This window comes from Bos taurus, chromosome 20 (assembly GCF_002263795.3).
Source record: "Bos taurus isolate L1 Dominette 01449 registration number 42190680 breed Hereford chromosome 20, ARS-UCD2.0, whole genome shotgun sequence".
Taxonomy (NCBI): Eukaryota; Metazoa; Chordata; class Mammalia; order Artiodactyla; family Bovidae; genus Bos; species Bos taurus.
In genome coordinates, this window is record NC_037347.1 from 19,064,540 (window position 1) to 19,092,363 (window position 27,824).

General features: G+C 37.2%; 1 protein-coding gene across 7 annotated transcripts in view; it reads left to right on the top strand.

Annotated features, from left to right (window-relative positions):
* PDE4D (phosphodiesterase 4D) overlaps positions 1-27,824 on the top strand; it is a 1,605,399-nt gene that overhangs the window by 352,169 nt on the left and 1,225,406 nt on the right. For all 7 annotated transcript variants that reach the window (XM_059878811.1, XM_059878808.1, XM_003587511.5 and 4 more), the window contains one exon: positions 1,802-1,936. In XM_059878811.1, the coding sequence (XP_059734794.1) occupies positions 1,895-1,936 (42 nt within the window). In that variant the 5' untranslated portion in view covers positions 1,802-1,894. The remainder of the gene's footprint in view (positions 1-1,801; positions 1,937-27,824) is intronic.

Consider the following 27,824-nt stretch of genomic DNA (forward strand, 5'->3'; position numbering starts at 1 on the left):
TTTTTCCCTCCCTATGTATGAAATATTTAGTTCACAGTTTATATTATTTATCTTCACTTCTTAAATTGATCTAGGTGAATAACATAATTTCACATTTTCTGAGAACTGAGGAAATGTTTCTCATTATAACTAAGCATTGAAAGTGACTAAATTCCCAGAGGTATAGTAGCTGAGAACTTAGCATGTGTGGGTCTGTTCCACCTTCTAACCCCAACTCCCTTAAAAAAAATCCATTCACATTCAAAGTGACCATATTTATTCCAACCACTCACATTTGATTGTACTTTTTTTTTTTTCCTCTAATCTCAGGCAAGCATTTTAATCAACCCCAGAAAAAGACTTTTTTCCCTTGGTGCCTTTTGGGTCCCCAAGTTGTATCTAGGTATATTCTGAGCAATAATAAATGCTATTTCTCTGAGTCTGGCTCCAATGTACTGTTGTGGGGTCTCTGGCCTCCTTAAAAACATCTCCCTTTTATTTTCATAAATTTTGAGGTGTGACTCACATGTGTCCCAACAAATCTTTGAGCCTTGAGAGAGCAATACTGTGGGTTGTCAAGTGAAGGAACCTGTCCACTGCTTGGACAGGGTGGGGTTGGCAGGGTTCTCCTGCTGCTGCGAGCTGGCCTCCCCCCCAGAGGCCCACATAGACTGTGTACCCTGGAGTCCTCTCTCCTTTAGTTTTATATGTTTTTTTAAAAAGTACATATAGTTTTTTTGTTTTGATTATTTTTTTGAATGTATAATTCACACTACACCGCCCTTTGATATTTTTCAGTCATTTGAGCAAAACGAACTCCTTCAGACCTTGTTCACTGCTACTCTTTTCATTCACCCTCAGACATAAGTCTTCTGAGAAGCTTAGAACAAATCTAAGCGATAGAATTACATGCTGTGGTTAGAATCAGTCTATACCTACAATGTCAGAGTTCTTGTGGTTTGGTCAGGACTGTCTGCCTCATCCTCTTTCGCTTAGGCGAGCTTCTTTCCCAAAAGGCACTTCAGCCTACATGCCAATATACCCTATGAGCTTCTAATCTATGTCCAGATATAGCTGAATGTCAGAAATGGGACACAGCACATTTAACTATCCTCTTTGCTCTTTCTTCAAAGCTCAAAACACAGAATCATCTTCTTAGTGGAAGTGAAGAATAGGCAATGTGGCTATCATGTCTTTCTTGTGGCAGCTGCTGTAGAATATTCTTAAGATAATAGTTGCTGCTTGACTAGGTTAACAATTTCTCTCAAGCATTCCTTGGAACCTCTTTGAACTAAATGGGTAGAGAGGTCACTAATTCACTGAAGAGCCACTGGGATGTCTTCCATGTACTGCAGATTGTTGCTAGTGAAACAAGAGGCCATGATGCCGTGGTCAGAGGGCTTTCAGATGTGGGTAAGATTCCAGCAGTGAACAAAGCAACTTTAGCGATCCCTAGCTGGAAAACTGAGGAGTCCTAGCTATACCAGCCAGAATCTGGACATACCCAAGTCAGTATGCATCTTCATTTCATACGTGTGACTTTAGGTTGTGACTACCATACCTTTTTTTTTTTTTTCAGCCACTAGAAATGTAGACTTAAATATTTAATGAAAAACAGATGGTGCCTGAAATCTCTAACTTACATTTAACAAAAGCTGTTTTGGAAATGTTGCTTGTGTGTACTTTTACGGCTTAGACACAGCACCATTTTAGCCTGTTTTGATGAATAATTGAAGAATTACTGTCCCACTCTAAGACAGCATTTCAAAGTGCATGTGTAACTCATATACTTGATTAAACATTTCCTTGCCTTTCTCTTCAGAATGCCAATTGGCTTTTGAGTGGATAATTGTTGCAGTGAGAGCAGTGACATTGGAAACAACTATTGCCTGTTTAAATTACTTAAAGCACCACCATGAAAAGAAATACCTGTGATTTGCTTTCCCGGAGCAAAAGTGTAAGTACATTTTGTTTTCATTTATTTTCTAAAACTGTGTACCCACAACTTTTTGCTGTTTTCTTTTGGATTTTAATACTGTGCTTTCATGATCAGACTCGTGAGAAACCCTTGGTTGACTTTCAGTTCTCTGATTGTACACAGCTTATTAACAAATGAAGACTTGTTTGTCTCAGTGGCCTGGTTGACATTTGATGGGAATTCTCTTTCAGCCGGTTTATATACCTTACCATTCATTTGTATATGCCCACTGGCAAGATATCGGACACCCTGATTTTTAGAAGCATGCATAAAATATAAAAAGTTGAAACTGAAGAAATTTATGTCTTGAATAGCAAACTTCCCAGGCAAGTCCAAAAGGGTAAATTGAATTTACATTACAGGGTACATCAATCAATCACATTCTGCAAGTTCACGTACTTGATGAAAAATGTGAACACTTAATCAGTGCGTCATCACTTCCATGAGTTTTCTACCCTGGAGTATGTCTCTAATCTCTCTCCTCCTTTAATTTTTTGTTTTATTTTTGATGGAGATTGTTATTCACTTAGTGTTCTTAAGGTACCAAATTAGTGATAATTTTTAGATTTCTACTAGTTTATGAAAGAAAGCATGAGGAAACAGCAACTCAAAGAAAGCTACACAAGGCAAGGAGGAAAGTAGACCGTTAATTTCCATCAGGCAAGCTCTAAGAACAGGCCCCTTTGTTCATTTACCCAAGGGGGGAAAAGGCATCCAAACAGATGTAGTTATGACGTAGGAACATTCATTTGAACGCGTTAGAAAAACCATAAATGCAAACACGTTTCTTAGTACGGAATGCTTTTGTGTTATGACCAGTGATTCTTGGTGATGGCCCAAGGCCATCGTTAATTCTTTCTATAGGATTAATTACCATCCAGCTTTTAAGGGTGAGCGATGCAGGAATAATGGAGAAGGAAGTATAGTGCCCAGTAGGGTTTTTAAAAACAAATGAGCATGCACCCAGAAGTATGCCTGTTCTTGGACTGAATAGTAACTTTGCTTAATAACCAACACAGGAAATTCAACGAACTCTGAGGGAATGTCCAGATTCCTTTTTTTATTTTGGTGTTCAGACATACGGATTATTATGTAGAATCAAGGGCTACGGCATGGAGCCTGGAATTCCTTCTATTATCACACAGTTTCTCATTGTGATAGACGGTGACCTGCATACAAATTACCAAACTGCAAAAATGTCTTCCTGTGACTGAGTTTTTCTTAAGTTAAATTTGAAAGCAATCCATTCACATAATACTTCTTTCTTTTATTAAATTTCAGAGACATGCTATATGAAGAAAATGTATAAAGGCAAAAGAGAATATTTTGGGTAATTTAAAATTTATTGTTAAACATTTCCCTGTTCTTGGAGAAAAATACTCTAAAAGCAAATGATTAATTGAACTCTGACTTTAATGAACTCTGAGTACTTAATGATGCTAGGAGATTTCCTATTTATATTTGCTTAATGCAAAAATTTTCATTTTGGTGGAAAGGCTCATGCTTCCAAGATTAAGAGAATCTGAGTTGCCTACATTTGTCCAAATGTGAACAGTATAGCTCTCATTTCACTGCTTCTTAGCTTCCGAAAACCCACTGGCATAAAGAAAGTGCTCCCACTTAATTAAATGACTCTGAGCAAGAGACTACTGTTACCAGAGAAAAGAGCCAGACTCTTTGCCTGGTGAAAACTTGTCCCTTTAGAGTTTTTAAAGTTTAGTTTGCACTGGGTTAAGAATGTCATCCCTGCTCCTTAAGTCTTTGCCATTACAGGGTTCAAAATTCTACACTTAGATATTTTCCATTTTTGGGTGAGGAAAGTTTAAAGAATTAATTTGATTTTGGATCTGAGAATGTTTTTCTTTGGCATTATGACATTTGAAAATAAAAGGGAATGTTCTAAGTGTTGAAAATGGCCTCTGCTCCTCCCTGCATGTCTCTGTGTATCTTGTATCTGTCATTGTGAAAACCTAAGGTACACGAAATGGGAGGGAAAAAAGACCATCTTTATTTATGAGAGTCACCTGATTTGTTCTTGAGCGCTTAAAGCAGTGTTCATATTTTTCTCCTCTCTGAAGACCTGGTGCAGTGTCTCTTTTAATGATGAATGCTTTGAATTCTTCCTTTATTTGGAAGGGATGCATTAAAAATGTTAAATATAAGAATATAAGCAAACCACTTTTACTTTAAAGTGACATTTTGCTAGTTTGGGAGGATAATTTATAGTAGTCGTAGATACAAAAAGGAGGAACTGGACATTGGACAGTGCAAAAGTGAGACATGACCCCAGTGGCCATGACAAGTAGAAGATTCTTCTACAAGTTTTGTGGTATGAGGGATTTATCTCTTTTTAAAGTTTTCAAGCCATCTCTTATTAGACTGGCATTTTATTTTTGCAAATATAATTAAAGTTCTTCTATGACTTCTTTGAGTTTTATGCCTCTTGGGGTGCTTAAGGCCACATTTTCTCCCAGGTTTTGGTTCTTTGCCCATATATCAAGGGCATAGCTCAGATTTCTCTCTGTGTTGTTAACCTCAGGAAGTGTCTTTGTCATCTGTTGAATCTAGGCACAATTCTTGCTGTTCTGACTTTTGCTTTAATGGGACTGAACAAGTGACACATACACGGTAATTACAGAATTTTACATTTTAGTGTAAAACCATCCTATCTCAAAATAATGATTGGAAAAGTGAGGCTTAGTGAGTTATTATTCTCCTATAAGTTTCACAGCAGGAAAATCCCACATAGAAAAAAGGATTAATTTTTACTTACTATTCTGAATTGTAATAGATCAACGAATGTCTCTATTTAAAACTTGCCTTCTCCTGCCTCAATGTGTTTACATGGTGCCTCTTAATTTACTCTGGAGCAGCATTTAGTTGTAGACATCTAGGATTTTTTTCTCCTGCTACCTGAAAAGCATAGCAGTTTAGGACAGAAAGAAAATAGTTAACATAGTTCAGTTCAGTTCAGTTGCTCAGTCGTGTCCAACTCTTTGCGACCCCATGAACCTCAGCACGCCAGGCCTCTCTGTCCAACACCAACTTCCGGAACCCACCCAAACCCACGTCCATTGAGTCGGTGATGCCATCCAACCAGCTCATCCTCTGTAGTCCCCTTCTCCTCCTGCCTTCAATCTTTCCCAGCATCAGGGTCTTTTCAAATGAGTCAGCTCCTCACATCGGGTGGCCAAAGTATTGGAGTTTCAGCTTCAACATCCGTCCTTCCAGTGAACACCCAGGACTGACCTCCTTTAGGATGGATTGGTTGGATCTCCTTGCAGTCCAAGGGACTCTCAAGAGTCATCTCCAACACCACATTTCAAAAGCATCAATTCTTTGCCGCTCAGCTTTCTTTATAGTCCAACTCTCATATCCATACATGACTACTGGAAAAACCATAGCCTTGACCAGACGGACCTTTGTTGACAAAGTAATGTCTCTGCTTTTGAATATGCTATGTAGGTTGGTCATAACTTTCCTTCCAAGGAGTAAGCGTCTTTTAATTTCATGGCTGCAATCACCATCTGCAGTGATTTGGAGCCTCCAAAAATAAAGTCAGCCACTGTTTCCCCATCTATTTGCCATGAAGTGATGGGACCAGATGCCATGATCTTAGTTTTAGAATATGTTAGAAAATTTTATAAAGATGCTTATAGTAACAACTCTGTTTTTAATTAAATAGTTTAATTTGCTACAGTAGTCAAGACTCTACCCCACCCCATTAGTGACCTGAGTTAACTCTATTGACTCTTTTAATCCATTGGTTCCAAAAGGAAAGGAACCATTTACAGTGACCCCAGCATCAGATCTGTGATTCAAGTTTTCCTTGACATTTCTCCAATGAAATATTAATACAGTATGACTCTCCTAAGGTTAAAAATTTAACACTTGAAGCTTGTAGTTGTGTTGAAAATTATCTTTAAAGTAGTAGACTTACTAGTCTTCGTGTTCAGAGTAATAATCATTGTTTCAGAATGTTAGTTTCCGGCATTTTTCAATATGAATATACTTTCACTGATCTAGCTTTTTATTGTCTCTTGAGTATAAGGGAGCTAATGTGATAAAGTACAGCAATCTCCAAAGTGGGCTTTAAAAGGAATATATAAGTATTTATATTTATACTTACTTTTTAATGTCATCTGTTTTCAAAATCAATATAGTTTAGAGATCACTGGTGTGGTGAAAAGAAAATAGTTGTTGAGTTCAGAGATGTGGAATCAGTCCCCAGATCCACTGATGCTTAAAGATCTGATCATTAGGATATTACTTAATTTTTTTGAGCCTTAGTGTCTGTATCTGTAAGGTAGAAAAAATATCATTCTGAGGTGAAAACATCTATCACATAATAGTTGTTTGATAAATTCTATCTTGAGGTTTGCAGATGCTTTTTTGTAGCTATAGGGCAGAATGATGTGTCTGGACCAGAAATGGATCAAATGGAAATGCCTGGAAATGAAGCCAGTTCCTCTCACGAAAGGGGTTCAAGTATAGCTTGCAAGACCAGTTGCTACTGCTAAGTCGCTTCAGTCGTGTCTGACTCTGTGCATAGACAGAAGCCCACAAGGCTCCCCCGTCCCTGGGATTCTCCAGGCAAGAACACTGGAGTGGGTTGCCATTTCCTTCTCCAATGCATGAAAGTGAAAAGTGAAAGTGAAGTCACTCAGTCGTGTCCAACTCTTAGCGATCCCATGGACTGCAGCCCACCAGGCTCCTCCATCCATGGGATTTTCCAGGCAAGAGTACTGGAGTGGGGTGCCATTGCCTTCTCCAGTGTCTCTTCTTATAAGGGTACTAATCCTATTATTAGGATCCCACATCATGACCTTATCTAATCCTAATTACTCCCAAAGGCCACACCTCCAATATCATTATATTGGTAGTTAGGATTTCAACATATGAAATTTGGAGGGCACAGAATTTAGTCCATAACAATGAGTTTGGTTTATTCTTTATTTGTTTATTTTTAAGGGATGATTCTAATAAGTCACTGTTATATTTATGCCCAAAGATTGGCAACCGATTTTCTAGAGTCTGCATATTCTCTCAACTAGACAACACTGAAAATTATGCAGTTAACATGTTTCTCTTCATTTCCTGTTTTCTAGATTTTATGTTGTGGGTACTCAGTGATGATTTCTGAGGTTCTAATCAGTAATTCATAGATCTTAGGGGATAATTTTAATTTTACTCAAAAATATATTTCCTCCCTTTACTATTTCCATTTTGCTTATTTTATATGTTTTGTTCTTAATATCCAATCCAGTAACATAAATCTCCGAAGTTCCTTGTCCTTCCAGTGGGCTTACCATTTGAGCTAACATTTTAGAGGTTTGTAAATTTCAGACCTGATTATCTGAGTCACCCAGTTCTATTAAAGCCTCTGTCATTATACTCACCAGGAGTAAGAAGTAAAGATACAGATGAGGGGAGAGGCACGTAGAAATTCCTATAGTGATAGTGTATTTTTAAGTTAGGGATTATTTTTTAAAAAACTCTAAAGTACATTTCCTTATAATATCTCTGTTGGCATTCTCTGAACTTAAGAATTTTTAGAAATCTTTTCACCTAGAGATGAACTGGATATATTTTAATTTTTCTTCATTAATCAACTCTCTTATGTATTAAATTAGAATATTTCTTGTAGTAATTTACATTCAATGCTCAATTTCCTAGTACCCTGAATCATTTTCTTCCTACCAGTTTGGAGAGATTCACAGTATGTTATGCTCAACTGGATTGATTGGTTTCTTGATGAGACTGTCCTCTGACTTAGGATTCTTTTAGATGCTGCACACTTGGATAAAATTGTCACTTCCCAGATGTCTGTCTTTTAATTGATGTTCCCTATATTTTTTGATAGAATTGTTGTGTTTGTTCAAAACTGAAAACAAATCCTGTGCTGCTGTTTGGAGGGCACAGAATATCTAGGAACTACTTAGCATCTGAATTTAAAGCCCTTAGAAATGGGCTTCCCAGTTTGGATACCAAGAGCCAGGAGCCCACTTGGTGAAATATACCCAGAGGCTTCCTAGATCATTTCTTTCTCTTGTCACGAAAGGCTTCAGATGTCCAAAATTTGTAAGTCAAAGTTATCTTTTACTTAAGAAAAATAATTTTTTCCAGTTGTGCTTTTGCACTGCTGAATTTTGGGAGGCAACTGCTCTTTTAATGGCCCCAACTGAGAAATATACTGTTTCATTCCATTGGTGCCTACTTGAAGAGAGGAGACTGAAAAGAAATTTGGAAAGGATGATACATTTGTTAGGGCACTTCAGAGATGTCTACATTTATTGTTCCTCACAATTACTCTGTAAGACTGATTGTTCTGGGGGTTTTATGGTTAAAGTAAAAAATAATGGGTTTCTCTCCAGACTGGCCTCCTTTCTCTGCTGTATTCCTCACTACCTAAGGTGTGAGACTGACAGAATTATAGCAGCTTAGAATCCTGATGAAGTTAAGTATATGGAAGCTGGATTTTTCTCTACGGTCTCTCTTTAAGTCCAAAGGTCAGAGGGGATACTATTGGTAAAAATGCTCTGAAAAGTGCAAAATACAAAGCCAAACCAAAATAATATTCTTGTTTGTGTCTTTATTAGCAATAAACTGAAATGAGACCTTGTAGTTTCAGAGGTTCCATTTCTTTGGTCATTAATCTTGCCTTCCTGCTTATGTTCTTCCTGTACAAAATTCAAAAAATCTTCTTTGAATGCTACAGTGTGTTAGAAACTATGCTTGCTAGCCTCTGGGTATCCAACAGCCAGTAAGATACATATGATCTCTACTCCAAAGAGCATATTTGACAACTGAATTTATAACTTTTGTAATTTTCTTTTTATTATTTCATCTCCCCACCCCACTCTGACCAGCCAAGCCTGTCCCACTTTAATCCTTAATTCTTTACATGGATGCTGAAGTTATCTCTCTTACACTCCTGTGCACTTGTTCTTTGCATCCCGGGTATCCTCTTTGGCAGGATATTTTAAACTGTGAATAATGTGCCATGATTGTCAATTACACTCATTGTTGCAGAAACATAGATTATTTTTGAGTGGTTAAAAAGAATTTGTCTTGGGTAATCAACAATAGCACAAGAATACCCAAGTCTAAGTGATATGAGTATGGAGAATAGATCTCAAAGAATAGGGGCTGATCAGCCACCATTTGCTGCAAAATCAATAGCATGACAATTTCAGTGGCCAGAGTCAATCATTACATTGTTGCCTTGGAATAAACCTCCACTTTTTTTTTTTTTTCCTGATAATGTGATGTGTTTGCTCTTTCATTTTTGGGCAATTGCAAGTTGGAGTTGAATTCTGAATGATTATATCCAAGAAATAATTGCATATATTGTACTTCACAATGTAAACATCAAAGATACATAAAAATGGAGAGAAGTTTTGTTGAGTTGATGATGAATATTAAAGAATGACTCCTACAGATAGTATTGCTCTATAACAAAGTGAAGTTGTGAAGAAAAGTGTAATAATTTGGTGGAGTTTTCTATTAGTAGTTTATCACTCCAGAAAAAAAAAAAAAAGTTTACTTATGAAGGCCACTTAGTTTTAACTAAAAGCAGTTTTCTATTTTTTAAATTAAATATCATTTTGGATTATTAAAATGGCCATCTATAAGGAAGGGTTTTGAACGTTAAAAAATGATTTCAGTTAAAATGATCACTGTGTTTACATAGTTTTCCAAGGTCAGTGCTTTCCAAAGGCAGCCCAGGGATGGGCCATAAGTTCCTGAGTGACAGTCTTGGCTTTGCCACTTTGCATCCTGGTGGGAGAAGAAGGTCGAGAAAACCATAAATCATTAGATTAGTATCAAATGCTCTCACTATCTACTATGATTTTTTAAGAGTAAAATAAGAAAACAGTATTGAAAACGCATTGCAAAATAAAAATGAACAAAAAGCCAAAACAGCAAAGCAAAAAACATTCCCAAATAGTGTTGTGTGATCCACAGTTGTGTCACATGCTTCTGTACCAAGTCTTTTGAGCCTTAGGCTTTTTTTTAAATAGAATTGGTCCATTATAAACAGATTAACAAAAATCCTTTACTTTTATTGTTAGAAAAAGTTGTTCTTGATGGTTCAAATGGTTCCCTATGTGGATATTAAAATTCTTTATGTCAAGGCCAAGAATGATTAATGGTTATGTAGTTAGAGCCCTGACCTTGCTTCCAAGTTCTTCTATTGCCTACATTGGTCATATACCACACACATGGAATTTGGGGGGATAGCCCTATTATTAGCACAGGGATTGGGAATAAGACATTTAGCTTAAAACTGTCTTAGTATCATGACTGTCATCCTCCCAAATCCTTTACCATTATGGCAGTCTGGATTTCTATGTTGGTGTTAGTGCTTCTATACTCATGATTTGGCCATGTTTATTGTCCGTGGCCTCCTGAATTTGTTAGTCAACAGTATTTATTAAGTCCTCGCCAACTATTTGACTGCACTACAGCAGTCATACCCCACAGAGCTGCACACCAAATGATACCCTGGAGGTTCAGAGAATTAACATTCTAGGTTGGGATTTAAGCTCTTCAGAGAATCTGGCTCACTGAACATTAAAAACAAAATGTATTACAACTACTAAAAACAAGCAATAATACCACAGTGCTATGACAAAAATCATCTTTTCTACAAATTCATTTAAAACAAAAACAAGTTTTACAGGTCTTCATCTTTGCCTTATACTTTAAAATATTAAATGCCCAATTTATATTTTTGTAGAAGAGGCCAGTACATAGCATTAATTTACCATCAGGGTTGCCTTTCAATATAAGATGAATCATATCAAGAGAGACATAGATGTTGCTCAGAAATGATAGTCTCTGAAGGGATATTTGAAGGCAAACAAGGGTGTTGAGGAAACAGTGAGAAATCTTCAGTATGTATGCATATGAAGACATAAAAGATTCTGTGTTTTTTTTTGGAATTGCTCATGCAGGGATTCAGATCTATTTCCTCACCCAAAATAAATGAAGTAATTGGCAAAGCAGTCAGAGAGGAGCATCTCCTCCAGTGGGTAGTATTGTTGTCTATTTAGAAAGCATTTGTATGTTCTGACTTTCCAAAACAAGGCTGAAAACCTTTTAAGATGAGAAGGGAAAATAAAAAACACCCCCCTTTAAAAATGGAGGAGTTAGATGTTGACTAAAGTGGCTTAGAATAGATATAAGTGAAAATATTTCTAATAGAGTTTTCTTATGACCCAGTGTTTTCTGAGGAGATTATGAGATGGTCTTCTATCACTATATTTCAAAGTTCTGATCAAATCTTTATGGTTTTTTAGATATATTGTTTGCATAAGCAAGGTCAGTTCTTAGCCAAGAGTATACTCATTCCACTAAAAATATCAAAGGGTACTGAATTATCAGTGAGTCCAAACGGGCACCAAACCCCTATTACTTCTATTACTCCTAGAAGAGTAACTTTAGAACATAGAGGAATTCTGAGGTGAACCATCCATCTTCTAGTTTAAGCTCAGAGGTATAGAAAGTTGCAAAGAATGCCATTCCCATCCTTCCAATAAGTAAAAATCCAGACACACTGCACATTCATGACTTTAAAGAATCCATCAAAGAATTGAAGTTGTAAAACAGCCAACCAACCCGGAATCTGGCAAGAAGCAGACATACCCATCAAAGAGAAGGAGAATGCTGATAAAGCAGTAAGGAGAGTTAGCTAGAAGTTTTCAGAAACTATGCAGGTAAGAAGACAAAGGAGTGGCATCTTTTTAAGTCCTGAGACAAAACTGTTAACCTAGCATTCTATACTCAGTAAGAATATAATTAAAATATGAAGTAAAAGTTCTTTACTGGAGTGAACTATTCCAACTTCGGGTGGGTCCATGGGGTTGCAGAGTCAGACATGACTGAGTGACTAATACTTTCACTTTCAACTGTGTGTATATCTATAAACAACAGAATCTAATTTGTTGTTGTTTAGTTGCTAAGTCCTGTCTGACTCTTTGTGACTCCATGGACTATAGCCCACCAGGCTCCTCTGCCCATGGCATTTCCCAGACAAGCATGCCGGACTGGGTTACCTTTTCCTTCTCCAGGGGATCTTACCAACCCAAGCATTGAACCCAGGTCTCCTGCATTGCAGGCAGATACATACAGTTGGGCAACAATATTATATTTTAAACTCCAAATGTTTTTGCATTCTGTAGTGTGAAAGAAAATAGAGGAGACTTTTGTTTAGGGACACATTTTAATTGTGAATGGAAGCCCCCAGACTTGTTAGAAAAAAAGGTTACATTCTAAGGAAAGTAAACTCTTTTGCATAATAAAGTACGAGAATTTTTTAACATGCCCCTGGCTATTCAAGGGAGGTACAATTCAGGGAGCAGTGTTTCGGGGGACTCTGGGCAGTGAAAAGATGGGAGAAAGCCCCTGCAGGAAAAGACGCACATGGAAGCAGCTGGGGACTTACCAACGGTCCCCACAGTGGAGATGGCCTGGTCAAAACCACTTTAGGAGTACTGGGTTGTTGGGGTTTAAAGATTTTGTTTGTTTGCCTTGCTTATTTTTATTTTTTTCCCCTCAAACCTTTCTTTAAGCCTGTAATTACAACCGCATTGTAACAATTTTACCCCAGGATGTGAGGAGGAAGAAGACTGTATTCACACTTGAGATAAGGAAAGAAAAGTGCAGGGAGGAACACTGATGGTTCCTAACTGGGACAGTTGTTCAAAGGAGCTGCGACAAATTCCACCTCGATACACACAGGTTGGGCTTCCCTGAAGGCTCAGTTGTAAGGAATCCACTTGCCAATGCAGGAGATGTGGGTTTCATCCTTGAATCCTGGAGATTCCCTGGAGAAGGAGATGGCAACCCATTCCAGTATTCTTCCTTGGGAAATCCCATGAAAGAGGAGCCTGGCCCGCTATAGTCCATGAGGCTGCAAAAGAGTTCGATACAACTTAGTGACTAAACAACAGCACACAAGTTCCTCAACTTCAGGTATGCCCAGAAATGCTGGCAAGGACTCTGAATGTCATATGATTATCTGGCACGAGGGCTTTGTTCATTTTGTTTGTCTGCAGAAGTCTCAATACTTGGGGTCATTCAAATATTTTGTGTGTATATCCTGGTACTGGAGTACTTGGCCTAAGCTGTTGTTCAGTTGTGTCCAACTCTTCTCATCCCCATGGACTGTAGCACACCAGGACTCCCTGTCCCTCACCATCTCCTGGAGTTTGCCCAAGTTCATGTGCATTGACTTGGTGATGCCATCCAACCATCTCATCTTCTGTCACCCTCTTCTTTTGCCTTTAGTCTTTCCCAGCATCAGGGTCTTTTCCAATGAGTTGGCTGTTCACATCAGGTGACCAAAGTATTGCAGTTTCAGCTTTAGCATAAATCCTTCCAGTGAATTTTCAGGGTTGATCTCCTTTAGAATTGACTAGTTTGATTTCCTTGCAGTCCAAGGGACTCTCAAGAGTCTTCTTTAACACCACAGTTCGAAAGCATCAATTCTTCAGTGCTCTGCCTTCTTTACAGTCCAGCTCTCACAACCATACGTGACTAATGGAAAAACCATAGCCTTGACTATATGGACACTTTGTTGGCAAAGTGATGTCTTTGCTTTTTAACACACTGTCTAGGTTTGCCATAGCCTTCCTGCCAAGAAGCGATCATCTTCTGATTTCCAGGCTGCAGTCACCATCCGCAGTGATTTTAGTGCCCAAGGAGAGGAAATCTGTCACTGCTTCCACCATTTCCCATTCTATTTGCCATGAAGTGATGGGGCCAGATGCCATGATCTTAGTTTTTTTAATATGTAGCTTTAAGCCAGCTTTTTCACTCTCCTCCTTCACCCTCATCAAGAGGTTCTTTAGTTCCTCTGTGCTTTCTACCATTAGATTACTATAAGCTATGCTGTTTCAAATTACCTTATAAAATACTTTTGTAATATGATATTTTATAATGAAGATTCATTGAGTGCAACCAAATGCCAACACTTTATAAATATTTAATCATTTTAGTTAATATTGAGTTAATATTTACTCATTTTAGGTAATCTTCAAAACCAAAATTCTATAATATGGGTACCATTTTTATCTGTATTAGATGGACAAACTGAGGTACAAAAATAACTAGTACTTATGTTTAATATAGCTGCAATATAAATATTTGAAATAATAGCATAAAATATGAGGAAAATCTCCTCCAAATTATGTAGGTTTTGATAATAAAAGTGAACAGTCAAGGTATTTTAAAATATTTAAGTTCTATGCATACATCTTAATTAAAAGTGGATTTTTATACTGTTGTGTGGGTGTAGGGATGAAGAATATTAAGTTAGTTTCTTTTTTATAACTGTACATAGATTTTAAGATGGCACCTATGCAAACACAGCAATTTATCTTAGTAAATTGACCATGTGGACCATAGGACCCTTTGAGTATGTTTTTCCAAATGTTTCATTTCTAATTAGAGTAGTCTTTCAGATTGGAGTGACTAGATTTGCCTAAGTAAGTAGATAGATTTTCATCCTTCCCAGAAAACAGTTTTACAAAATACCTTTGAGTTTTAGAATTGCAAGAGCTTTTATTCAAATCATTCCTTGGATGAGTTAATCCTTTCCTCTACCTCAGATCAACACAGTCTTCATCAATGTCCTTTCTCTGAAAACAATGTATATTTCTCTTTACATATCCTGCACGAGATAATTTTAGGAATCGACTGAATCTACTTAGACATATAGAGTTTTTTGTTTTTGTTCCTTGCTTTAAAAACAATTGTGCTCTCCTTGTGTGTGCAAAGGAGCAAACTAGATTGGTTTTGTGTACCTTAATCTTTTTAAAAAAAATTTTGTTTAAGTATAGTTGATTTACAATGTTGTGTTAATTTCTGGTATAGAACAAAGTAATTCAGTTAAATATATATATATATATATATTTATATATATAATATATAACATATATATAAAATATAACAGTAGGACCTTGCTGTTTATTCATCCTGTATATACTGGTTTGCTTCTGCTAATCCCAAACTCCCAATCCTTCTCTCCCCCTTGGCAAACACAAGTCTGTTCTCTGTGTCTGTGAGTCTGCTTACATTCCTTTGTGTTGTCTTTTAGATTCCACATATAGGTGATATCCTATGGTATTTGTTCTCTTTCCAACTACCTCACTTAGTATGCTAATCTCTAGGTCTATCCCAAGTGCATTGCTGCTGCTGCTAAGTTGCTTCAGTCACGTCCGACTCTGTGCGATCCCATAGACAGCAGCCCACCAGGCTCCCCTGTCCCTGGGATTCTCCAGGCAAGAACACTGGAGTGGTTTGCCATTTCCTTCTCCAATCCATGAAAGTGAAAAGTGAAAGTGAAGTCGCTCAGTCACGTCCGACCCTTCGCGACCCATGGACTGCAGCCTACCAGGCTCCTCCATCCATGGAATTTTCCAGGCAAGAGTACTGGAGTGGGGTCCATTGCCTTCTCCTCCCAAGTGCATTACTCTTGCTTAATCTTTCCACTCAGCTGACGCACACCTTCACAAATACCAATGTGTAGAGTCCATCTTTGACAGATACATAATCCTTTGTTCCAAATTCTACAATAGTTTAGCTTCTAAAGATAGCATGATTTTGCAGCATCTAAGAAATAGTTTATTTCAGAAATCATGAGCCTAAAATGTGTTGTCAAGTACATATTTTGATCCCCAGACTTGAAAATATTTCCGTGATTAGATTGTTGTGCTTTCTATTTTTCATGGCTTTCTGTTTTCACTTGAGCTTTCCTAGATTTTTCCTCCTCTTTAAAATTAAACTACTGAATGTTTTCTTTTATTATTTCCATTACTGAGCATAAAACACCCTAAAGAGACAGATAAATGTATTTTTCAGAATTGTATAAACAGTCCATTGTAATTTAGTAAGAAGTTCTCATCTGTTATTTCATCTATTATGTCATTATATATCATCTATGTAACCATCTGTTCCTCTCCATAGTTTTTTCTGAAGCATTTTCATTTTCTTATCAAGTGCTCTTTATTTTGTGTATACAGAGACCTCATTGGGGTAATTGCTATACAAAGAATTCATATCATGCTTTTCAATTGCAAAGTGATTTTCACAAACATTACCTTATTTGAGACTCATAATAACCATGTAAATTAGGCTGTGTTATTATCTCTCCTTTTTTTGCAGATAAGACAACACAGGAATTGGGAAGGCATTTGCACTGAACACTTTTAAACCCTAACCCTGAGGTCTGTTTACTTTCCCTCCCTCTTTATTGATGTGTTCCCTTCCACTCTTAATCCTTAAATTATGTAGACCAGTGTTCAAAGGTCAGCCTATCAATTACTAGCTGTTAGTGAGCTATAGTTGAGCTTAGTCAAATCATCCAAAATAATGTAGATTAGAATAGCTACATTGTATACTTGTTATGAAAACTAAGAGCTCTAAGGCATGTTAAAATGTCTAGCACAGCACTATCTCTTATATAGTAGTTGCATAACAAATACCATATTTCCTTTTCCCTTACTGCTACTTAACCTTTCTTCTGAAATTTTAAATTGTTTACCAAGTTTCACCCGGACTAGACTCTGAGAAGAATCATGATCAGTATAACTTATAAGGTAAAATTACATCAAGACAGTATGGTACTGGCACAAAGACAGAAATATAGATCAATGGAACAAAATAGAAAGCCCAGAGATAAATCCACGCACATATGGACACCTTATCTTTGACAAAGGAAGCAAGAATATACAATGGATTAAAGACAATCTCTTTAACAAGTGGTGCTGGGAAATCTGGTCAACCACTTGTAAAAGAATGAAACTAGAACACTTTCTAACACCATAGACAAAAATAAACTCAAAATGGATTAAAGATCTAAACGTAAGACCAGAAACTATAAAACTCCTAGAGGAGAACATAGGCAAAACACTCTCCAACGTACATCACAGCAGGATCCTCTATGACCCACCTCCCAGAATATTGGAAATAAAAGCAAAAATAAACAAATGGGACCTAATTAACCTTAAAAGCTTCTGCACATCAAAGGAAACTATTAGCAAGGTGAAAAGGCAGCCTTCAGAATGGGAGAAAATAATAGCAAATGAAGCAACTGACAAACAACTAATCTCAAAAATATACAAGCAACTCCTACAGCTCAACTCCAAAAAAATAAATGACCCAATCAAAAAATGTGCCAAAGAACTAAATAGACATTTCTCCAAAGAAGACATACAGATGGCTAACAAACACATGAAAAGATGCTCAACATCACTCATTATCAGAGAAATGCAAATCAAAACCACTATGAGGTACCATTTCACACCAGTCAGAATGGCTGCGATCCAAAAGTCTACAAGCAATAAATGCTGGAGAGGGTGTGGAGAAATGGGAACCCTCTTACACTGCTGGTGGGAATGCAAACTAGTACAGCCACTATGGAGAACAGTGTGGAGATTCCTTAAAAAACTGGAAATAGAACTGCCTTATGATCCAGCAATCCCACTGCTGGGCATACACACTGAGGAAACCAGAAGGGAAAGAGACATGTGTATCCCAATGTTCATCACAGCACTGTTTATAATAGCCAGGACATGGAAGCAACCTAGATGTGCATCAGCAGGTGAATGGATAAGAAAGCTGTGGTATGTATACACAATGGAATATTACTCAGCCATTAAAAAGAATACATTTGAATCAGTTCTAATGAGGTGGATGAAACTGGAGCCTATTATACAGAGTGAAGTAAGCCAGAAAGAAAAACACCAATATAGTATACTAATGCATATATATGGAATTTAGAAAGATGCTAACAATAACCCTGTGTACGAGACAGCAAAAGAGACACTGATGTATAGAACAGTCTTATGGACTCTGTTGCAGAGGGAGAGGGTGGGAAGATTTGGGAGAATGGCATTGAAACATGTATAATATCATATATGAAACGAGTTGCCAGTCCAGGTTCAATGCACGATGCTGGATGCTTGGGGCTGGTGCATTGGGACGACCCAGAGGGATGGTATGGGGAGGGAGGAGGGAGGAGGGTTCAGGATGGGGAACACATGTATACCTGTGGCGGATTCATTTTGATATTTGGCAAAGCTATTACAATTATGTAAAGTTTAAAAATAAAATAAAATTAAAAAAAAAAGAAAAGAAATACATTTGAATCAAAGGATGGGAATCAAAAAAAAAAAATATTACAGCGGAAAAGGAAAAAAAAAAAGGAGGTGAGTTGTTTTCTGTGAAATTTGAGTTTTAGTCTGTCATATAGGATAGTGCAAATTAAAAATGATTTGCATGTCCACAAAAATTAAGTAAAATGGTGCTAAAATCCAGAGGAATGGAAGTTAATGAAATAGGTTATTTTATTCCTGTTACTGTAGTCTCTGAGTTTCTTTAGAATCTCTCTGCAGTAATAAAGGGTAAAAAGGTATGGATGCATTTATAATGTGTTATACTTGTCTCTCTCTCAGCATGGGTTAGTCTGATCTTATGGGAACTTAATGAAAACCATACATTTTTGTAAACTGGTGTATTAATGAATAAATCAAAAAAGACGGAGTTAGAAAACTGGCCCATTTCTTTATGTCTTGCTTTAACTAAGCTTTTCCCTTTCTCCATTCTACAGTAGCAATGACTTCTATCACATAGACAGACTTGGAAATTAGCCCCAGCTAAGAATCCCTGTATTCTTTGTGAGGGAAAAGAATTTAGGATGCTAACTGAATATTTCAGTTAAAAAATTTTTTTGAGCTAATTCATTTAAGAATTTTTCCCAACTATTGTATAGACCTATGGTAAAATTGAATAATATAAACAGTGGGGGCACATATTTTGTGTTGTTAATGGTAATTGATATTAGCTTTCTCATTTTTGTATTTTGCTTGATTATGCTTTTCTACTCCAAGATTATAGATAATTTCACCCATGTTTTCTAACATTTTATGGTTTCCTTTTCTCCCCTAAATTTGACAAGTTTATTTCTTTTCAAGTGTGTTAGATGCTAAAATGATAGCTATTTGAAACAGCTTTTAAAGATTAATACTTTTCCATGGGGAGTTATCATACATGTGCTCTGATTGGTTCTCATACAGAAGAAGGAAAGAAGGCATATTCTATAGTAATGCTAAATACAACATGAAAATTATAGGAAGTGTAGTGAGAAAAGGTAGCTTTCTTCTTTTTTCTTCTTTTCAATCATCATGTTACATGAGGTACAGCCATATTAGTAAATAAGTATTAACATATAAACCTAGGATGGAGTTGCCTGCTTATTCAGGGCTTCCTAGAAGAATGGGTGGCATGAAGAGACCCGTCATGTCTTATGAAGGAGAGTGGAGCATAAGGGGGGAAGATTGGTCAGGAAAGAGCCAATGAGTTATTTCTCGTGAGAGATTAGCAAAGACAGGGACAATAGAATTGGCAAAAGAGAGTGATCAAATTCTTCTTCCTGTAGATAACATGCCAAGCAGAAATTCTGCCCCAAACCCCTAACCAGGATAATGCTCTTCTTCCCAAGGTTTTACTTTTAACTTTGGTAACTCTTGGTTAGGCCTTTTGAGTTTTTGATTAGTCTTGTAGGGGTGAGGATTGGTTAGTCTTTGCGTGTGACTCTACCCACATCTTACTCCAGGCACTGTCAGTCTACCTGGATTAGGTAGGGTGGTTTGCAGCCTGAAATCTAGAAAATCTAAGTCCCAAGGCTCTGGTCCCAATAGCACAGTCCTCTGCGGCATGAAACCTGTGTATCATCCAGTATCACGTTTAATTAACAGCTGGGTTGTGGTCCTGAGTTCTATCCAACAGCTTTTGTCCTCCTACCATTTCTTAGGAAGCCCAGCAGGGTCTAAGTGAGCCAAAATTTTCATTACATCTTCCCTGACTGTAAGTTCCCTGTTGACGAAATCATTTTGTGAACATGTTTTCATTTTTTAACATTTAGTATTTTGTCCCCTCTATAGTCAAGGTTTTTACAGATAAGGAATGGCATAGACATTCAGTCATATATTGTTTTCCAAATTAGTGTCCCCTTATTTTTGCACCTTTTGGTGAATAATCTATCTTTCTAATGGAAGTGGAAGTTTTTTGAATAGGAGAAAAGAAAAACAACTTTTAGATTTCATTCAATTTTTGTTTGTTTGTTTTGTCACATGAGGGAAGTTACACAGCCTCATAGAAAAATTCCACTTTAAAATGAGGTTTAAGTACTAACCTGGGTTTCTGGGTGATTTGCCTGTTACTTGGAAGTAAAGGATTTCTTTTGAAGATTTTGTGCTTTTGAACAGTTAGTATTATTTTTACTTGATTGTTAGTATTATTATTATTTGTAATTTAGGAATAAATTTATTGTTAATATCTCAACTCATTACTTGATTCAGCTCCATGTTGAGTTTGGGAAGAAGTATTTTTATTAAATGATAATTTTCCCTTAAATGAAGTAGTACAAAGGAAAAGAGTAATAGGAGAAACCAGGGAATAAATGGTTATTTGGCAGTTCGGAGTCTTAACCGTTATCCAGTGGAAGTCCTAATAAATGGTTATTTGGAAACTAATGGGTAACTTGGAGATCTTTTGAGGTTAATATAATTAAATGATACATTCATTTGTAGGAAAGGCTTCTACAAGGTGCCTACTGCTAGAAGGCTTTCTCCTCAAGTACCTTCTCCTCCTTTGTGTTATGCCCAGATCTTCAGCAGGGCAGTACAGGTGCCCTGGGACCTGTCTCCTCTTCTTTCCAATTCAGCGTCAATGTTCTGCTCCTCAGTCTTACCCCTCTTCTGCTTATCTCAAGACTTCGAAAGGACATGAGAAACAGTGCCTTCTGAAAATAATGGTGGTAAGAAATAAGCTCATAGTCTTGTCTCATAGTCTGTGACTATAAGCTCAGTCTGTGACTAAGCCTTTAGTCATAACTAAAGGCATACAATACACAGTAGAGGGCGTATCTTTTCGTAGTCTTAATGTGGCCAATTACTTTGCATTTCACCCTCATCCCTTTCCAGGGACCTGAAAGTGCTTTCCTGATGTGAGGAGGACAGTTAGTGTAATCATTAGAAGAGAAATAGATACAGTATAATTGGGGATCATCCTGTTCATTGTCCATTTAATTTTTCATCAGACCCACATGTGCTACTGCACTTGGGTATATGTAAAGCCAGACTTCCTACTAGAAAGAGCAAAGAATTCCAGAAACGGCCACTCAAGATACCAAGTTTCTCAGAGGAAATGAATGATTTCCAAACCTGCTCAGTGAGAAAGCAACTAGAAGTGGGCTCAAGAGGTAAAGATATAGAGTCATTAATAGGCAGGGCAAAAAGGATAGAAATAGGAGTGGGGAAGATGATGATGGAAAGGAGAAGAAGGAAGCACATTTCCATTTTATAAAACTGACCAAAGTAGTTGATGAAACAATATAACTAGCCTAGAGTTTAACCCAGGCTTTCAATTAAAAAGAGGTTTTCAATTAAAAACCTCTTTCTCCTTCTTTCAAAATGACCTTGAATTTCAGTTTAGCGAAACTGAAATTTTGGTGCAGCTGTTATTTGATAATAACACATTGTGTTTTTCAGTTTACTTAGATTGTTTAAAAAACAGATAACTGAAAACCATCTGTTTATGTTTCTGTATAATTTGTTCTCAGGACAGGGACTAGGAACAAATCATTGAAAATTCTGCTAGAAAAGTCTCTCATTAATTTAAGGAGTTCTAGTGGCTCAGTCTGTAGTGCCAGGTGAAAAGGGTTCCAAGTGCGGGTGTTTTCTGAGACAAGCAGAAAATTAATTTCTTCCCTTGCGTTTTGTGGTTGGGTGGCATCTTTTTTATTTTCCTGGCAGTGTCTCTCACAATGTCATGTGCACTTGAATAATCAGGAAAAATTCATATTATTAAACTTCACTCCATGAGACTTTGATCAGTCTGTCTGGGAAGGGTCAGGAAATGCCATAGTTAAACAATTCTCCAGAAGATTTGGGCGTAGGAGAAGGAAATGGCAACCCACTCCAGTGTTCTTGCCTGGAAAATCCCAGGGACAGGGGAGCCTGGTGGGCTGGCGTCTATGGGATCGCACAGAGTTGGACACGACTGAAGTGACTTAGCAGCAACAGCAGCAGCAGTCCAAGGACCACAGTTGGATAAATACCGCTTCTTAGAATGATAAATATGTACCACATTTTGGAGACGTAAATTCAGGACAGGTATCCTGAAGCTTGACTGTCAATACCAAGAACTAAATTAAACACACACACACACACACACACACACACACACACAATGCCCCAAACAACTCAAAGAGCATAACAACAAAACAAATGGTTCAAAGCAAAGTGAAACCCAACAATGGATTTTAAATAGGTCCTTAGAGATATAATAGAATCAGATCAAACTCAACTACTGAGACACAAATAGGCCAACTCTAAGTTGATGTTGAGAAATAATGGAAAACCTTTTAAAGGATCGTAGTTAATTCCAGTTTTTGACACCAAGCCCTGGGCTCTGGAAAGCATTATCGGTTTTACGCAGAGCACTGATCCCCCATTTATGGGCCATGCTGGGTAAATCTATTTTGCTGAAGTTTCTTTTGTTATACTGTGTTGTATTTTGTTGGATGTATAGTCTAATTTTTTGTTTTAACTCAAGGTTTTAAATTAAAAATATTCTCCCCTTTACTCCCCGCCTCCAACCTTGTAAAGGACATAATACAGTTTTTTTACTTGTTAAGAGTAAAACACTGGGAGAATTTAACTCATTAGAAAATGGTGGTCGGTGTGGCAGGCTGGATCTTTCTCAAGGACGTGTATTCTGCCACTAAAGATGGGCGGGATTTCTGGATGACCATTGGCTCCATTGTGCCTCAGATTCCTCCTCTGTGGATTGAGGGCAGGGTATAGTTAATGATTTCTGAGGTCCTCTCTGATGGTAAATAGAATAAGAATGTTCTAAGCACTTTTATCTGTTCTCTCATGTAAACCTCACTACAATCCTTTATTTCCAATCAGGAATATTGTCATTAGAGATAAATTTAGAAGAAGATAGATTTAACAGTACCTGTATCCATTTTCAAGGTGTAGTGCTGAATTCTTCCCATATCTTTTCACTGGCTAGGGTTGAGTTTTGAGCTGTCTTATTTGTGATTGCTTTTTTAGGGGCTATCTGTTAGCAACTGACATGGAGAGGAGTGTAGGACTATGAAGGGGAGGAGAGAAGCAGCTATGTTTCAATCATAAGACTGCAAGTTTGTACAGATGACAATTATTGCTGGACTTCGACTATGGAATCTAGAACAATGGCTGCTATTCGCGCCTCTTGCCATTAGGTGGGGCAGTTGAAGAGTCGGAAAATTGCATTTTCAAGTAAAGTGATTTGTACTCAATGCTTTTCTCATTCTGAAAGTCATGTGGTAAAAGATACTTTGCTCTTATAGAGTTAAACTCTGAAAGTGGCCAGACCTCTAGTTTCCTTTAAAATTCTGTCACTGAGGAAGAAGGAGTATATGGGTGGTGAAATTAATAATATAACAGGTTTTGATCTTAATATAAAATTTGCATTTAGGATTCAAAAGCCAAAATGGAGTCTGAAGCCAACTTATATATTACATTTTTTCAGAAGAGTAAGCAAAGCGTGTGAGGTTGGGGGAGCAAAAATGACAAGTTTATGAAAGTCCAGAAAGGGGAAAGCAGCCATGGTAGTTATTGCAGCCCTCTTCTCAATGCCTATTGATTTCCTTTAGCATCCTGGGCATTTAACTGCTTCACTCTCCTTCCACTTTTTTTTTTTTTTTCCAAAAAAGTCCATACCAATTAATTTATCTGGCACTTAATGGATAATTCATTAAGAAAACCTTTTGTGCCAAGCACATCTTGATGAATTTTGATTGCTAATGCTACCTGGGCTCTGCTTTGAAGTGTTTTTATTGACCCACTCATAGATTTAAGTTGTTTTCATGGAACTTAAAAAATAACTTAGGAAAATTTCAAATCAATTCTTTAAAGAATAGCAACTTTATACTTACATTTATCAGTGTCCACTTTTAGGACAAAGTATGAGAGATATGGAGAGGAAGACAAGAATACTAGGGTAGATGAGAGAAATACCACTTGTTATTTTATCTTCTTAAAACTAAGAGTCCATGTGAAAGTCACTCAGTCATGTCTGACTCTTTGTTCATGTCCTCTATCCATGGAAATCTCCAGGCCAGAATACTGGAGTGGGTAGCCCTTCCCTTCTCCAGGGGATCTTCCCAATCCAGGGATTGAACCCAGGTCTCCCACATTGCAGGGAGATTCTTTACTGTCTGAGCCACCAGAGAAGCCCAAGAATACTGGAGTTGATAGCCTATCCGTTTTCCAGGGCACCTCCTGACCCAGGAATTGGACTGGGATCTCCTGCATTACAGCAGGATTCTTTTCCAGCTGAGCCACCAGGGAAACCCGAGTCCATAAGGCTGTAATATTGAAGTTAGAGGGGAAATAGTAGATTTGGAAATTTACCCTTCAGATCAAAGAAACTTTTCATGAGACAGAGCAGTGAGATTTGGGAGTTTAGAAAAGAAGAATTAATGAGGAAATCTACTCAGTAAATACTTGAATAAATAAACAGGCCAGCAAAATGTTTTCCAACTTTCCCTAACATGTGTATACTTATTAGTATTGTTGTTTAAGGTAGCTAATATCCCTGCAACTCACAGACCTCTAGCATTTTATCAGTTCCAGATTCCAAGGAAGTTTACATGAGCTTTTTAGAGGCTATAAATTACAAAATTTGACATAAATCTCTAACATCTCAAATGATGCTCATTTGCACAAAGAAACTTGAGAACAGACTGGATTTGTACATTGATATAATTTTAAATGGTAATCAACATCAGAGTCAGTTTCTCCTGACAATTCCTTCCTCAATTTCCAATAAGTCAGTGAAAGAAAGAGATGAGAATCATGTTTGGGCTGTTTTGCCAACTGAGTAGTATATGGTACTAATTAACAGTAAAAATATTGAAATGAATATAAAGTATATAGATTCACAAATGTTTCATTTTCTTTCATTAGACAGAACTCATCCTTAACCTCTTATCTAAAATAACCCTCTCTTCATTCTCTAACTCTTTACCTTCTTTATTTTTCCCTAGTAGTACTAATCACAACCTGACATGTTTTATGGTAATTTTTAAATGAATTGTTTGTTCCCACTAGCTTCATAAGGGCAGAGGATTTCTTTGCGTTTTCTCTAATGTTTCCCTATAGCTTAGAACATTCCTGGTACCCAGTAATAATCATAATCATTAATAATAATCTCAATAATCATTTGGATAATGAATGTATAATTGAAATAAGGAATTCATGTGGCTAATAAATGATTGAAAAGTGCTCAGCTTTGCCATAAACCAATGAAAGTAAAACCGTTTTTCATCAGTGAGTGATATACACAAAAATATGAATCAGTTCAGTTCAGTCACTCAGTCGTGTCTGACTCTTTGTGACCCCATGAATCGCAGCATGCCAGGCCTCCCTGTCCATCACCAACTCCTGGAGTTCACTCAGACTCACGTCCATCGAGTCAGTGATGCCATCCAGCCATCTCATCCTCTGTCGTCCCCTTCTCCTCCTGCCCCCAATCCCTCCCAGCATCAGAGTCTTTTCCAATGAGTCAACCCTTCGTATGAGGTGGCCAAAGTACTGGAGTTTCAGCTTTAGCATCATTCCTTCCAAAGAAATGCCAGGGCTGATCTCCTTCAGAATGGACTGGTTGAATCTCCTTGCAGTCCAAGGGACTCTCAAGAGTCTTCTCCAACACCACAGTTCAAAAGCATCAATTCTTCGGTTCTCAGCCTTCTTCACAGTCCAACTCTCACATCCATACATGACCACGGGAAAAACCATAGCCTTGACTAGACGGACCTTGGTTGGCAAAGTAATGTCTCTGCTTTTGAATATGCTATCTAGGTTGGTCATAACTTTTCTTCCAAGGAGTAAGCGTCTTTTAATTTCATGGCTGCAATCACCATCTGCAGTGATTTTGGAGCCCCCCAAAAATAAAGTCTGGCACTGTTTCCACTGTTTCCCCATCTATTTGCCATGAAGTGATGGGACCAGATGCCATGATCTTCGTTTTCTGAATGTTGAGCTTTAAGCCAACTTTTTCACTCTCCACTTTCACTTTCATCCAGAGGCTTTTTAGTTCCTCTTCACTTTCCGCCATAAGGGTGGTGTCATCTGCATATCTGAGGTTATTGATATTTCTCCTGGCAATCTTGATTCTAGCTTGTGCTTCTTCCAGTCCAGCGTTTCTCATGATGTACTCTGCATAGAAGTTAAATAATCAGGGTGACAATATACAGCCTTTGCGTACTCCTTTTCCAATTTGGAACCAGTCTGTTGTTCCATGTCCAGTTCTAACTGTTGTTTCCTGACCTGCATACAAATTTCTCAAGAGGCAGATCAGGTGGTCTGGTATTCCCATCTCTTTCAGAATTTTCCACAGTTTATTGTGATCCACACAGTCAAAGGCTTTGGTATAGTCAATAAGGCAGAAATAGATGTTTTTCTGGAACTCTCTTGCTTTTTCCATGATCCAGCGGATGTTGGCAATTTGATCTCTGGTTCCTCTGCCTTTCCTAAAACCAGCTTGAACATCTGGAAGTTCACGGTGAATACCCAGTGCTTATTAGGTTGAAGTAAAACAGACATTGTTACAAAATTGCAAAACATCTTGCTGGGAAGTATATTGTAAGTATGTGTATCATTAAAATCTCTCTACACCATATTTTGGAGAAGGAAATGGCAACCCACTCCAGTGTTCTTGCCTGGAGAATCCCAGGGACAGGGGAGCCTGAGGGGCTGCCCTCTATGGGGTCGCACAGAGTCGGACACGACTGAAGCGACTTAGCCCCAGCAGCAGCAACCATATTTTAATTCTAGGAATATATTTAGGAAAAAACTCCAAAATAAAAAGTAGTCTTTATTGAAGAAAAGTCTTTACTCAACACTGCTGATTTGGTGAGAGTAGTTTAAAAATCCTAAATACCTCAAAGGAGAGGGAAGCATTAAATTATGATACATCATTCGCACAGTATAGTATGTAAACATTAGAGTTAGATTTACTAAGAGTTTTTAAAACATGGAAAAACTGAGAACAGAATTTTAAATTAATTTTTAAAAGAATATGGAAATCAGAATATGTGATATTATTTTAATAGCATTTTAAAAGTAGAAATTATGCCAAAATATTAACAGAGACAGAGGCAGATAAGATTTTAGATGATTTTGTTTTATATTTCTCTATACTTTTATTTTCCAATTTTTCTGAAACAAAACTTTTATAGCTGAAAAATAATTTTAAATTATTTTAAACTTTATTTTAGAATTTTGATAATCTAGAACTGATTATGTTTTATGCTATAGACTTATCGTTTTCATGAAGAAATTAATATAGTCTAGTATTACTTTTATTATCTAATAATATACTTGAAACTTAAGAATTTCTAAGTAAAATTAAATTTTAGCACATCACTGAGACTTCTAGGGGAGTGCTCACTATAGGAGTAAGAAGAGCTAAAGTCTAAGGAATATTAGCATATCCCTTTAACCATCAAAAATGTTTTCAACTTTGGATTCTGGTCAATGAAAAGAGATGAGTTACTTGGATTTATATATCCAATAATTGGATATATATTGTCCTTATTTAGGACTAGTGAAATTACTGTTGAATGAGCTCGGACCAAGACTAGTAAAGGGTATTTGAGTTTGAGAGAGAGTGAGAGGCCTCAGCTACATGGTATTAGAAAGCAGCAGGATCTTCCAGGAAGTAGCAATTAACTGTGATCCTCTCTTGTGACTAATTCAAGTTCTGGACAGAAAGTTCTTTCTAGCCTCTTTTTCTAGTAGCT